Source organism: Microtus oregoni, unplaced genomic scaffold (assembly GCF_018167655.1).
Source record: "Microtus oregoni isolate MIOR12 unplaced genomic scaffold, Mior012 000044F_ref0000062, whole genome shotgun sequence".
In the NCBI taxonomy this organism is placed as follows: Eukaryota; Metazoa; Chordata; class Mammalia; order Rodentia; family Cricetidae; genus Microtus; species Microtus oregoni.
Genome location: NW_024543218.1, coordinates 12,351,383 through 12,365,527, shown reverse-complemented (window position 1 = coordinate 12,365,527; position 14,145 = coordinate 12,351,383). Strand labels below are relative to the sequence as shown.

At 36.9% G+C, this 14,145-nt stretch overlaps 1 protein-coding gene across 1 annotated transcript in view; it reads right to left on the bottom strand.

Moving 5' to 3' along the window:
* Window positions 1-14,145, bottom strand: part of LOC121434762 (semaphorin-3D) — a 162,884-nt gene that overhangs the window by 26,262 nt on the left and 122,477 nt on the right. Inside the window, exons 9-11 of the mRNA XM_041633724.1 lie at window positions 10,425-10,539; window positions 9,194-9,263; window positions 5,260-5,404 (exon numbers count right to left, since the gene is read on the bottom strand). Coding sequence (XP_041489658.1) covers window positions 5,260-5,404; window positions 9,194-9,263; window positions 10,425-10,539 — 330 coding nt within the window. The remainder of the gene's footprint in view (window positions 1-5,259; window positions 5,405-9,193; window positions 9,264-10,424; window positions 10,540-14,145) is intronic.

Here is a 14,145-nt window from a genome sequence, read left to right as displayed (position 1 = left end):
GACCCGGTTGAGAAACCAAGGTTGTGCCTTTTAAACAGCCGAAAACCAGGGTGAAAAGTGAATATATGTTTAAAATAAGGGGACTCTGACTGTTTCTGGAGAAGTAGCCTAGATCTAGTTAGTCGTGGGGTGGTTGTGATGTCTGTGGTGTCAGACTCCTTGAAGGTTCAGGTTTAGAATGATGTACATCTCGAGGTACAGTGCTATTGCCAACTTCGAAACCAAGAAATTCACAAAATTCTCCATGAACAGTGTCCACCTGGAAAACGAAAGCTATGAAAATCAATGATATTACCTTCGACTCCATTTAGTCTCAAACAACAAAAGAGAGGATTAGTCGGAAGAATCCTTTGTTTTGATAATTAAAAAGCAACCAAGTATGTTGACTGTAAACACAGTGGTCATTTCGGAAGTAATCAAAGGTGAATTACTATTTTTACAAAATTTGAAAACTGGCTAGAAATCGTTTCTGGGTAGTGGATCACATGTAAAAGTCAATGTTCTTTTCAGCTTTGGACAGAAGAATGCTTTAAAACTGAAATCTCCTTCTCAGTCAACAATGGGCAGCATTTTACATTAATATGCAAATTACAAAAATTCCTTACCAGGAGTTGGGGAATAATTCAGTCCATAGAATGCTAGCCACACCAATGTGAGGAACATGAATTCCAATCCCAAGCAGCCAGTTTTGTTTGAACACACTTGTAATGCCAGCATTGGAGGTACAGAGAAGAGGATACCTAGGGCTTGCTGGCAAGATATAAGACAGTACTGGCAATTTTGTGATCTCCTCCAGATTCACCGAGAAAGCCTTCCTCCAAAATAATAATATACAGCGAGTGATAGAGAAAGATACCCAACACCAGCTTCAGAATTCCAGATGTACATACACACATGTATACACATAACACATATAAAGTAAACACAGCAGACACACACACACACACACACACACAAATTCCTTGTCAACACAAAGTAAAACTGTAAAATAAACTTCTTTATTTGCTAAAATTGTATTGAATTATTTCTAATAGATCAAATCTCAAAATTGAAATCATCTGTCACAGATCTTCCTGAGACTATTGTTTTTATCCTGCATTCAGTTTGGCTTTCATGTCTGATTTGTACCATTCTTTGTTTAACTTCTGTTTTGATGTTTCATTTCAGTCAGAACCTCACTGTACCAAACAAACAAAAAAGTAAAGATCCTACAAATTCACCTGAACAAAACATGGTTTGCTAGCTGATCTTTCCAGACACCAGAGGGCAGAAGAATCACATGGGGAAAATCTCTGTGACTTTGCAGGTTTATTAACTAGTCATCATGGACTAGGAATTGAGATTTGGCATTGATCCACAGTGGTACAACATCCTACCTAAACCGAGGAAATTAAACAAGATAAAATGGCCCGTGCCTGTAAGCATTTAACTAAGGTCCCTCCTGGGATATAAACTCAGTGTTCAATCATAAAAGTAATATGGATACAGAATATACAAAACCAAAGACTCTAACCAATGTACAAGAAGCAAATTCTGCATTCAGCAAATCTTTCACTGAAGTTAGTATTTCCCTACATTAAAATAAAAATATCAAGTGTTGCAAGGCTACGGAGCATCATTATACTTGTCTAGAGGACAGACCAGGCCTAGCAGAAACCATTCAAGATTCTAGTTGTAAGTATTTATGAGAGTGTCAGTCATAAGCAATGTTCAGTTGCAATTTTAAATAAAATGTCTGAATTGAAGGAAGACCATAGCTGTATAGTTTTGTACTTTTAATAAGCACAGATAGGAGAGTACGGCAGAAAATGATATAAAATAAATATAGTTTTAGATAGGGTATGTTGGCATATATTTGTGAGGGAAATGTTAAGAACAAGGTAAATATTATATCACAGGACAAGGGAAGGACTGACTGTAAAATTCCGCCCAGCCAGCCCTTTCAGTCTGCTGCTTGAGTAATATGAGATTGGGTATACTATTTAATTATTTTGGACACTAATTTCCTCTAGTGTAATATGAGGGTGAGTTATGATGTCTCTATCACTCATTCTAACTCGTACATTCTCAAATTTTACAAGGGTGGTCACTTGATAGTCTGTGAAACCTAATTTCACTGATTTTACGAATGTGGTTATTTAAAGTGATAAAGTTCATTTGGTAAAAAGCACTTGTGTAATACATTTTCACATCAACTACATGATATTCCCAACTCAACATCAGCATTACAATTTAAATTAATTTATTTTCAATAAATAAAATATTTGCAAGGTAGAAACAGGATGATCATTAAAATCAAAGAAAATAGTAAAGAATCATTGAAAACTAACTGAGCAAATAAGGAAAAAAATTTAAAAACGTAGGCATTCTTTTCGTCATTTCAAAATTTGATCATAACTATTTTGAGGGTAGAGCAGCAGATATCAGCATATTTGACATATTTTGTTTTCTCTTTTATCACTGATGAAAAACACTAACCTATGCATCTTCTGGTTTGTGGGAGTAACTAATTGCCATTTCGGGGAATGACTGTGTGCTTACAAGTGTCATGTTATAAGTATTCTTTTTTTAAAAAAAATTATTTATTTATTAAAGATTTCTGTCTCTTCCCTGCCACCGCCTCCCATTTCCCTCCCCCTCCCCCAATTAAGTCCCCCTCCCTCCCTCGTCAGCCCAAAGAGCAATCAGGGTTCCCTGCCCTGTGGGAAGTCCAAGGACCACCCACCTCCATCCAGGTCTAGTAAGGTGAATATCCAAACTGCCTAGGCTCCCACAAAGCCAGTACGTGCAGTAGGATCAAAAACCCACTGCCATTGTTCTTGAGTTCTCAGTAGTCCTCATTGTCCGCTATGTTCAGCGAGTCCGGATTTATCCCATGCTTTTTCAGACCCGGGCCAGCTGGCCTTGGTGAGTTCCCAATAGAACATGCCCATTGTCTCAGTGTGTGGGTGCACCCCTCCCGGTCCTGAGTTCCTTGCTCGTGTTCTCTCTCCTTCTGCTCCTGATTTGGACCTTGAGATTTCAGTCCGGTAGCACCAATGTGAGTCTCTGTCTCTGTCTCCTTTCATTGCCTGATGAAGGTTAATATTCATGAGGATGCCTATGTGTTTTTCTTTGGGTTCACCTTCTTATTTAGCTTCTCTAGGATCACAAATTATAGGCTCAATGTCCTTTATTTATGTCTCTTACATCTCTCTCCCTTTTGCTTAATAATTCTAATCCTGTTCTGGAACGTGCAAATTTCATCCAGGCTGAGCTCCAACAGATGTTGGCCCAACTTGCAGTTTACCACAGATGGCCCCCAACGTTTGGCTTACAACAGCAAATTAAGTAAGAAGTTATATCCCAGGCGAGGTGGGACTTTTTCAGTGACGTGGTTGCCTGAGAGTCACCCTGGCTCCTGAAGGAAATCTTCACTCATGTAAGTGACACCAGTAAACCCATTGATCTCCAATCTAGCTGGAGATTGCAGATATAATAGTTTGTTCTTTGTTTTTTTTTTTTTTCTCTCAAGGGGCTCTTTCTGGTGTTTTCACATTTCCCCAGAAAAAGTCACCTTCTTTCCAAATATATAAATAAATAAACAGCAACATAATACAAATATAAAATTATCCACAGAAATAACAAATACCCTCCCAAATAAATTAGTTAATTAAAATAAAAGAATAATGAATTCCTATTAGTTAAGACAAAATATCCTGGAAATTTTTCATATTGAGAAATAATAATAATAATAGAAATAGCTGCATGATAATACATACAAGTTCAGTTACACTACGTAACATGAAATCAGGAAAATAAGAAAATCCAACTACCAATATTTCACCTTAATAATAAGCACGAAAGGGCTATATAAAGTAGAATTTAAAGGGTTAAAATTTCTCTTGATGGTTATTTTAGATGTCTTGGTGGAAATATTTAGTTTTCCTTAAGTAGACATATAAGACATTAACCTTTTTGATACTAAGGTTTAAGGAAACTTGTTTATAAAGCATATACGGACGTGTGCTCTTCAGTTATTTGTGGGTACATGTGTGTGTGCTCATGTCTATGTTCACATGTATATATGTTCACCTGTATATGAAGCTCAGGGTCAATATGGGTGTCTTCAATTGCTTTATTTTTGAAGACAATGTCTCTCATTGATCCTGAAGCTCAGGAATTTGGCTAGATTGGCTGGCCAGAAAGCCCAAGGGGTCTTCCTATCTTTGCCTCCTCAGAAGTGGGAGGCATCACAGACATGTACTACAGCATCAAGTTTTGTTTTTTTGTTTTTGTTTTTGTTTTTCCTGAGACAGGGTGGTTCTTGGTAACCCTGGCTGTCTTGGAACTCACTCAAAGACTGGCTTTGAACTCAGAACTCAGAGATTTGACTGCTTCTTCCTCCCAAGTGCTGGGATTAAAGGCGTGCATCATCATGGTTGGTGCATCATCCAGTTTTTTATCTGGTATTCAGGGATTTATCCACAGACCCTCTCGCTTTCACAGTTACTGGGAACCATCTCCCAAGCCCATTTTTAAGCAAATGCATAAATTATAAAATACATTTTACTTTTCCTCATCTGTCTTTAAATATGGTTTACACCATTTGAAAATAAATATGGACTAAGATGAGTCCTCCTCCCCTCCACCTCCCCACTCTTACCAGTAGCCTCCCTATGTAGCCTGCTTAGGGGCCAGCTGCTTAGGGACCGGCCTCAAATTCACTATCTTCTTACTACATCCTTCAGGCTGCTGTGATTACAGGTATATACCATTAAATTTTCTTGTACTCTAAGTTATTAAGAATTTCTTCTACTCTAAGAATTGTATATTATTTCAAAGTTCAGCATAATAAATAAAAAACAGATGCATATCAAGAGCTTTTAAAAGAAGAACCAGACACTAAGAAATCCTAGAGGCATATGTAAAATATATGCAGAGATGAAGAAACAAAACAATTATTCATTTGACATTTTCATGTGATTTTGCATTCTGGACAACTAAATTGATATATCCAAGCAAAATTCTGTAATAACATCACAATACAAACACCAGAACCTAGTCCACTGTGTTCCTTAAAACTTAAAGTTGTCATTCAAAAACTTTTAACTTTACTTGAATAATAGAAATAATAATACATCACTATAAACAAATACATTATTTCAAAGTCAACAGTAAATGCATGTGGTTTTAAGAAACGTCAGAGTTGGTAATAGGAGAATTAGGAGTTGAGTGGGAAATGAGGGAAATAATTCAGTTATTCAGTTGGGTACATACCGTTCCTGGTCGGGGATAAGGTATCCTTCCCTCATACTGGACCCAGCGATGGTCTGCACTTTCCTTATGAGCATAGGGGCCATTAAAAACAGCTCTGATGTCAGCCATACTATACACACACACAGCAGAGCCCTTGAAGATGGAGCTGAAAGAAAGGAACATGATCCAGTCATTCACCCTGTGTGCTCATAACTGCACCCAAGAGCTTTGTGGAGAACAGATGCACATTCTAGTTGATAAGCATTGCCAAAATATGTGTCTATGTCTTGAAGGAGTTTGTAGGCAAGTAATTGTGATTGGCATGTGAGGATGATAACTCCTTACAGGTGGGTAATGGAAGTGTACAGCAAGTAGGGTGCGGAAGTGGATCATCATGGATCCTCACAGGACAGGTTACAACAGTGGTTCTCAACCTTCCTAACGCTGTGTCCCTTTAATAGAGTTCCTCATGCTGTGGTGACCCCCACCATAAAATAATTTTCACTGCTACTTCATAACTGTCATTTTGCTACTGTTATGAATAACAACGTAAATATCTGATATGCAGGCTATCTGATATGTGATCCAAGAGGGGTCACAACGAACATGTTGAGGACCAATGATGCAGAAAAACTGTAGGCTAGAAATGATTAAATATGATGCTCACTTACATATTGTTTAGTTTTTTAAATCATTATAATACTTACAAAGATATTAAAATGTAAGAAGTTATTTATCTGTATTTAAAACAGTAATCATTTTTAAAGGCCATACCATTTATCTAAGGTTGTCAGACTCATTGCAGGTGTGTTTGCTGACTTAAACATTTTCTTGGCCTTTGTCATTCCACTAAAAGTGCGTGCATGTCCAGAGTTTGGATAAGGAATTTGTTGTTCACATCATTTTGTTAAAACCATTTTTAAGGAAGAAATAAACTTTCATTGCTTGAACTGGGCTTATGAATTGCAGTCGTCTACTTAATTCTTAATGTGGTCATAATCATGTGGTTTTAGCAAACATATTAAGCAGCTAAAATTTTCCCAGGAATTCTAAAACTGTACAAGACAGAGATGACAACTGTTAGCACCTTTCAGGGATTTCTTTTTTGCTTTATTCCTGGAAAGTAAAGTAAATTTTCTTTGAGGCTTACTCTTAAAACTAAGATGGACCTTTCTGACTGAATGAAGTTATTCCTGTTTTACACAAACTAATGATTCTTCAGCATTTGGAAGCTCAGTCATTAATAGTCTTGGAATGGTGTCAATGGGAAACACCAGAAGGTAATGGTAAGCAAGCAGATAGGAGGAAAGTGATATTGTGATAATAATCACATTTCTGTCTATTATATTTTAAATAAATAATGCACCATTATCAAAGGGTAATTATGTCTTTTCACTAGACAAAAGATATGACATGCATTCTAAAATGACCTCAGTCTTCAAGGCAGCATTAAAAATAAAACAAGATAGAACACAAAGGGACAAAGAGCTGTTTTGTAACTTTACACCCTGGGTGGGCAGAAATTTGATAGGAAAAAAATGAAAGAAGTATCTCAGGGCTCTGTCTCCCTGGCACATATCTACATCTGTGTGTGGAACACACATCAACTTCAAAGATGAATTTTGCATGGAAAGGGGCCAAGAAAACTAGAGCTGAGATACTTGAGCCACTTCAGGCAATTGCTCCTCTTGCATTTTTTTTAATGTTCTTTGCACATTAATAGAAAAATGGATTCCCAAACAGCAGCTCTTGGGGTGTCTTCATAATATCCACATTAAAATATTTTTCTCTTAGGTCCCACAATTGATCAAATATTCTTTGTTTGCTGATATATTTTGAATCCTCAAAAAATTCAAGCTTATAAGGGGCTCACCATGGAGAGAAAAATACGATAAATTTATTCAAATAGAGACACCAGAGTCATTTCTTTCATTAATAAAGAGTTAAGGGAAGATACATGCAAAACCGAGAAGTATTCTAGACATACTGTGAAAAGGTCTGTGTCCCTTAAACAGAGTCAAAAGGAAGTCAATGAATAAAACAGGATGAAGAGAAAAGAGGCCACACCTTTATAAAGGGTTTGTAGATGCCACTACAAACTCTTGGAAGTCATGCAATCTCAACGATATTACAAGGCAGCACTATGCAGAAACCAGACAAGAACATAGGTATGAAAATAAGGACAAGCTTTAGGCTGGCGTTATTGATAGGAATTGACCACTAATCTTAGAGAGCAGTTCAGTGGACTGCACAGAGCAGCCACGTCTACTCGTTAGGGTGACAAGGGGGTTGTGATATAGATGGTTTGAAGTCAACAATGTTCTGTCCTTTGATGGATTACAGCTTCATCAATTAACTCGGTCCCTCATTCGTGTATTTCTTCCTCTATGGTTACACATATGGAAAGCACTAATTATGAATATTATATGCATATGTTTTTTTACCTAACCATTTTATACTGTGATTTCATATTAGAGATATGGCATGAGCACAGGTGAGTCACTGATGCATTGGGTATAGCAAAAAAAAAAAAAAAAAAAAAAAACAACCTGAAAACAGCAGGAATGTACTGGGGGCTGGGTGAACGCTATCTGTGGTAATTAGGATAGAGCTACCATGCTGTGATGAAAAGAACCAATATGAATACATTTCTAAGACACTAAAACCTGGTCCAATGATAAAAATATTTATGCTACACAACTATGAAGTAAAATTAAAAAGAACATACAGCTATTGTAATAGTTTGAACATAAGGTACCAGTAACAGACTCATTTTCTTTTACATAACTGTTCCCAAGTAAGTAGTGCTGTTCTTTGAGGTTGGGAGGTGGGACCTTGCTGAGAAAGTAGGTGTCTGGGGAGTAGACCTTGATGATTATAGCCCCACTCTGCTTTTGGCCCTTGTCTTGCTTTGCTTCATAATTTTCTCAAGTGTGAGCAAGCTCCCGGGGCACGTCATAATGAATTACATCTTGGAAGGGTGAGTCATTTTGCTTAAAAATTGCTTCTTTTGAGTGTTTGGTCACAGTGATTACTAGAGTAGCTTCTAATGCGGGGCTAGAGATGAAGCATCGTGGGCGGGTATTAGCACACAAACGCTTGTGAAACAAACTAGTTGACAACTGTTTGGCTCCTATACATAAAAAAATTTCAAGGACAAAAGCATTCTCTTTGGGGCTGGAGAAATGGCTCAGGGGATTATATTTAGGTTTCCAACACCCAATGCAGGCAGTTCACAACTGCCTGTTAATCCAATCACAAAGTATGTATCGTATCTGATGCCATATTCTGACTTCTATGGGCATCCGCACACACTTGTATCATATCTGATGCCATATTCTGGCTTCTATGGGCATCCGCACACACTTGTATTGTATCTGATGCCATATTCTGGCCTCTGTGGGCATCCGCACACATTTGCACTTAAACACACATGGACACAAACACATGATAATAAAGTATATAAATAAGAAAGCTCTTTTTAAAGCTTGAAGTAAGAGTACAGAATGGACTGGCATCAGACTGGCAAGATATGAGAGTTTGACATGGCCACAAAGATCCTCATTATTCTGCCCAGATAAACATACACAAATCAAATAGGTAGCAAATAGGTGTGTCAGCTTCACCAGGCTAACATAGTCAACTATTCAAACAAAAGAATTATTACTCAGATGAATGTATTTAATAGATACATTCAAATTCCATGATCAGCTAATTTTAGTGAGATGATCTTTGATAATCTGGGTGAACCTGATTGAATAAATTCACAAACATTATAAAACCCAGCTAAAATATGCTCAGATTCTATCACTGAAGTAGTTTGTGCTATGCTGAGAATTCACCTCCCTACCCTTTCCCAATAGCTTGACTTTTGGTTTTTTGGAATTGCCTGGCAATACTCCTTAGAATAAATATCTTCATATGTTAGACAAAAAAAGACTTGTGTTCAACCTACCTGGTTGTGGTAAAGACTCCATATACTACAGGATTTCTTTCATCTCTCGTAGGGAGTAAATAAATGTCTTCTGTTAATGGAAAAATAATTATGCACCATATACTATTGTTTTGCAGTAGTACATTTGCTTTTTAATAATATATAATAGTTCAAGAACTCTAAGCAACACATAACATAAAGATGAATCACTACAGTATTAAGCACTTAAGGGTAAAGGCTTTCTCACAAGCTATGTGACATAACCTCTTAGTGAGATGTGTCAACCAAGGGTAAATGGGATGACTCAATTGGCAGTCTCCATGACTATTTCCAATCAAGGGTTTGTGATTCCAATTAAAATGGAAACCAGAGACCAAAGGTACATTTTACCCAACAGTTTAAAAACATGTTATGCTGCAGTGGGTTGAGCCTCGTCTGTCAATGTGAAAATACGAGCATGTGCAGTGGATACAGCATTAAAATGGCTTTTTAATTGAATTTTATTGAGTTCTACATTTTCTCTGCTCCCCTCCCTGCCTCTCTTCTCCCCTTCAAGACTCTCCCAAGGTCCCCATGCTCCCAATTTACTCAGGAGTAAAATGTTTTACAGAATTATGTGAGCTATGGGTGTGTTTATTTTCAATATGAGTAAAGCATATACTACTGAGGAAATAAGGAGAGGACGTAACCATTCTGCACGCTCGAAAATAAAATTAGAAGATAAAAACTAATGATCTTGACTTTATGTGTAACTAACATATTTTCAGAACTAGATTTTAGAGGACTAAAAAAAGAAGAAATGAAAAGAAATCTGTCTGCAGTCTCTCTAAATATGTTTTGAGTGGATGACCACGGTCAACAAATCTTCCACACTCCCCAGCAGAGGGCATCCTAGGAACAAGGAATCCACCCAGACTCTTTCCATCTGGAGGAAGTTGATTACACCAACGAAAGAGGAAAGAATGGTTGGACTTTCTAGCCTATTGGTCTAAATCTTCTAATTACTGCAATTATACATCCTTTATTAAATTTGAGGTTCTTTTGAATACAGACATACTTCGAATATTGTGCCTCCAGACTGAGGGCAAAACATAAGCTTTGCATGTGTGAATGTCATTTAGTAACAACAATTCCTTCAGGCTGCATTTAATTGTGAATGGATGTATCTGCCTGATGATGCTAGCATAAACACATGCTGAATTACTTGATAAAGTCCAAAGACTTTTCTAAGAACAAGGGACATGTGACTTACGCAGTTCATCAAAATGAGTATCAGCCCCATCACTTCCAGGAATTGAGCAAATCAATCTCGCCTTAAGAAAAGTTGTCCATTTGTTTATCAGACTTCGTTGCCCACCTACATCATTCTAAAAGAAAGGGAAACAAAAAGGTTAAAAAGTTACCGAGAGGAATCTACAACTAACTAAACCTGGCCAGGTTTACAGGTGGTACCTTAGGAACACGCCCTTTTTAAAAGGCACTACTCAGTCATGGAAAAGTTAGTTCCTCACTCAACCAGAAATGTTTCCTTACGGTTAAATGAAAGCAACACGAGCATTTTAACCCTGGTGAATGAGTGAATGCACACAGAGTGCAGTAATTAAAGCAGCCTGGGGCCAAATGCTGTGTCTGCCAAGTTTTCGTTCATGACCTATAAAATGCTAACACATCTCCAGTTTGTCATTGATAAAACATGCTTAATGTCTTGAAATTCAGCTATTTTGATGATCAAATGGAAAGTTTTGTGTAATGTGTTTAGTATAGTGCCAGGCAACTTGGGTTCAATAGTTGTTAGAATGACTTATATGTCATATTGGTACTTAAGAACCATGTTTTCATATTTTCAAAATAGGCTTAATTATAGAATAAAAATGGTCTTCCGCAAACTAGTGTAGTATTAATTAATTATCGAAGAACCATAAGTATACACACACATGCATATGAAAATAATTCTCAGTATTAACTTACATTTTCATACATTACTTCTTCTCAGAAGCATTTATTTAAAATAGTTTTAAACATTGAGCCAAACATAGACATCCTCTTCAAATAAACAGAATGACCAGAGTGTCCCTTTATACATTAAATTTATAAGAACATAAAAAATGTTTTCAAATAAGCTAGCTTTTTCCTGTGCTCATAAAGAATAGAATGCAAATGATTCATGGAATGCATACATTAATAATTTATTTCAATCAAAATTATTCTTAGATACATTTTCCACTATTCTACTTACATTTAACAATGCCATATAAATCTTTTGTCTTTTCTCATCCCAAATTCTAGAAAACTAATGAAAAATTTAACTGAGAAGTTTGGTATTTGACTATCGAGTACATACCTTCTCTACTTAATGTCTTTAATCTAGACTAAATTGAAGGAGAATGTCTGGATGACAATTCTAAGTAAGAAAACTGAGTCCATATACAATATATCTACACACATATATCTACACACACACACACACACATATATATATATATATATATATGTATGTATGTACCCATATATACTGTGTTCTTCAAAAAATGAAGAGGACACAGAAGGAAGACCAATGAGCCTCCTGTCTTCAGAGACCATACACCAAGTGCAACTCACTGTGACTCATCTCTTTCATTCCTTCCTATTGAACAGGGATATCTCTTGATCAACCAAAAGAAGTATTCTTTTATTTATTTATTTATTTTAGATTTATAAGATACAACCATATAAATTAAAGGATAATTTTAAACTTTAAAGGCATCAATCTTGAATGAAATACTTCATGTACTTAGTCAACAAATCATAACATCTAACAGATTTTTGTCTCACTCGTTTTCCTTTTTAAATATTTAACACTGAGTCTCATTTTGTGACCCTGACTGGCCTGGAACTCACTGTGTAGATCATCGTGGCTTGAGCTAGCAAAAAGCCACCTTCTTCTGCCTTCTGAGTTCAGGGATTAAATGTGTATCACTGCCCAGCAACTATCTCTTTATAGCTTAATGATTCTAAGGCATTATGAAGAATAGAATAGGTCTGTAATACACACGAGCTTATGGTTACATATATAAATATCTAATCATACGTATATGCACAGACACAATAAAAATACAATTGTATAAACAGGAAGCCCTTAAATTCAGGGGAGACAGAGGAGGAAGGCTTTAGGTGATTTCGTTGTTGTTGTTTGTCATCCATGCAGTTCAGATTTTCTGCATTTGATAATAATAAAATCTGCAATAGCATTAAATTTCTAGCTAGTTTAAGCTAGCACTAGAAACTTCTTGGTGCCTTCGCTGAATAGAATATTCTTTTTTTTTTTTTTTTGGTTTTTTGAGACAAGTTTTTTCTGTAGTTTTGGTACCTGTCCCGAAACTAGCTCTTTTAGACCAAGCTTGTCTCAGAGACCCGCCTGCCTCTGCCTTACGAGAGCGGGATTAAAGGCGTGCGCCACCACTGCCCGGGCGATTAAAATATTCTATACAGTACCGCCAATCTGGTGCTTACTTAATTAATATATGTTTAATCGTTAAGAAATAAGTAGTTTTACAAAGAAAACAGGATAAATTCTTTAGAAAGGTTTGGAGAGCCACGGATGGAACCTCTGCTGGAGTTTCTGCACACGGGGAAAACGAAGAGAGGTGTTTGGGATGCGGCAGATTCGATTCTCCGTCTTGTTAGTGACAGGCAGCGCCAGGGCACATGTGGAAAGATGAGATGAAATAACTCGGGGGCTGGAAATTAGGGAAAAAGTACAACAAATAGAGCAATGCAAAACATACTGAGAGAACCAAGACAAAGCCTGTTTCAATGAAAACTGGGATCAATTAAACTAGTAAAGGAAAATGTTGGAAAAGTAAATTAGGGAAAGACCAAGAGAGGCTTTCATAGAAGGCCAAGGTGCCTGGATGTTATTAAGTATACAGTGAGGAAGTACTCAAGGATTGCAATTAGAAATGAAATGTAAAAATCATATTTGTCTTTAAGAAAACCACATAGCAGACTATATAATGCCTCTCCACTAACAGGCATGTCTATAATTGCTCTTAAATTTCTATTGCGTATATTTACTCTCTGAGTATCATTGATCAAACAATATGCTACCTATTTGATGATTCTGATGCCTCTGAAGATGTAAAGGCAGACTTATCTAAATATGGCTTTTTGAATGATCATATCTCAGAGTATCATTCTTTTCTAATCCTGGTGTATCAAATGTCAACAAGAGCCCATATTCAAACATTTTCCCTATTCTACTTTCAATTCTTATCTATGGTAAAAATGAAAAAAATCTAACCCACTAGCTCCAATTTTGTTGATGAAAAGGGGAATGTTTATTGCTTAATCTGATGAATAAAAACGTGCACGTTTTTAAATGGAGCAATCTTGCCTTGTCTCTCTATCCAGCAATCCTGTCAAGTTTCTTAAGGAGCTCATGATAAAAACAAACAAACAAAACAAACCAAGTGAAAGCTTCCTGCTCTCAGCAGTGCAGTGAGCACAGCTTTGGCACAATGCTCTCAGTAAACACTGGAGGACTCAACATTGACTTTCAGAGAAACCTGGACCACAGCTAGGCAAGTCCAGTGCCCTAGACTTTGTATTTCTTCTGCAAGGAAGCATCAGTCAGACTTTCTTGCCCAGCTTTCTGCCCTTGTGTTTGTTTGCAAATCCACAAAATCCCCTTTGAGAACTTTTAGCCCAGAAGAAGGCTGAGCAAAGATAATCACATTTGTCCTAAATTGTCACAAGTCTACTCTTCTTTGTGAAGCTCTACAGAAGCCAGCGGTCTTACCAACACAAAAGATTTATTATTGAGATGTCAGACTGGGCAGCTCCTGGTCACCGGTCGCTTCTGTGTGCCTCCACTCTATTTATCAGGAGTGCTTTGTTGTTATGCCCTCTGCACAGAGATGCACATGAAAGTAACAAAGAGATGAGGGTAAACCAGCCTGAACTCTTGTCCTCCCAAGGGTGATGAAGGACAGGGC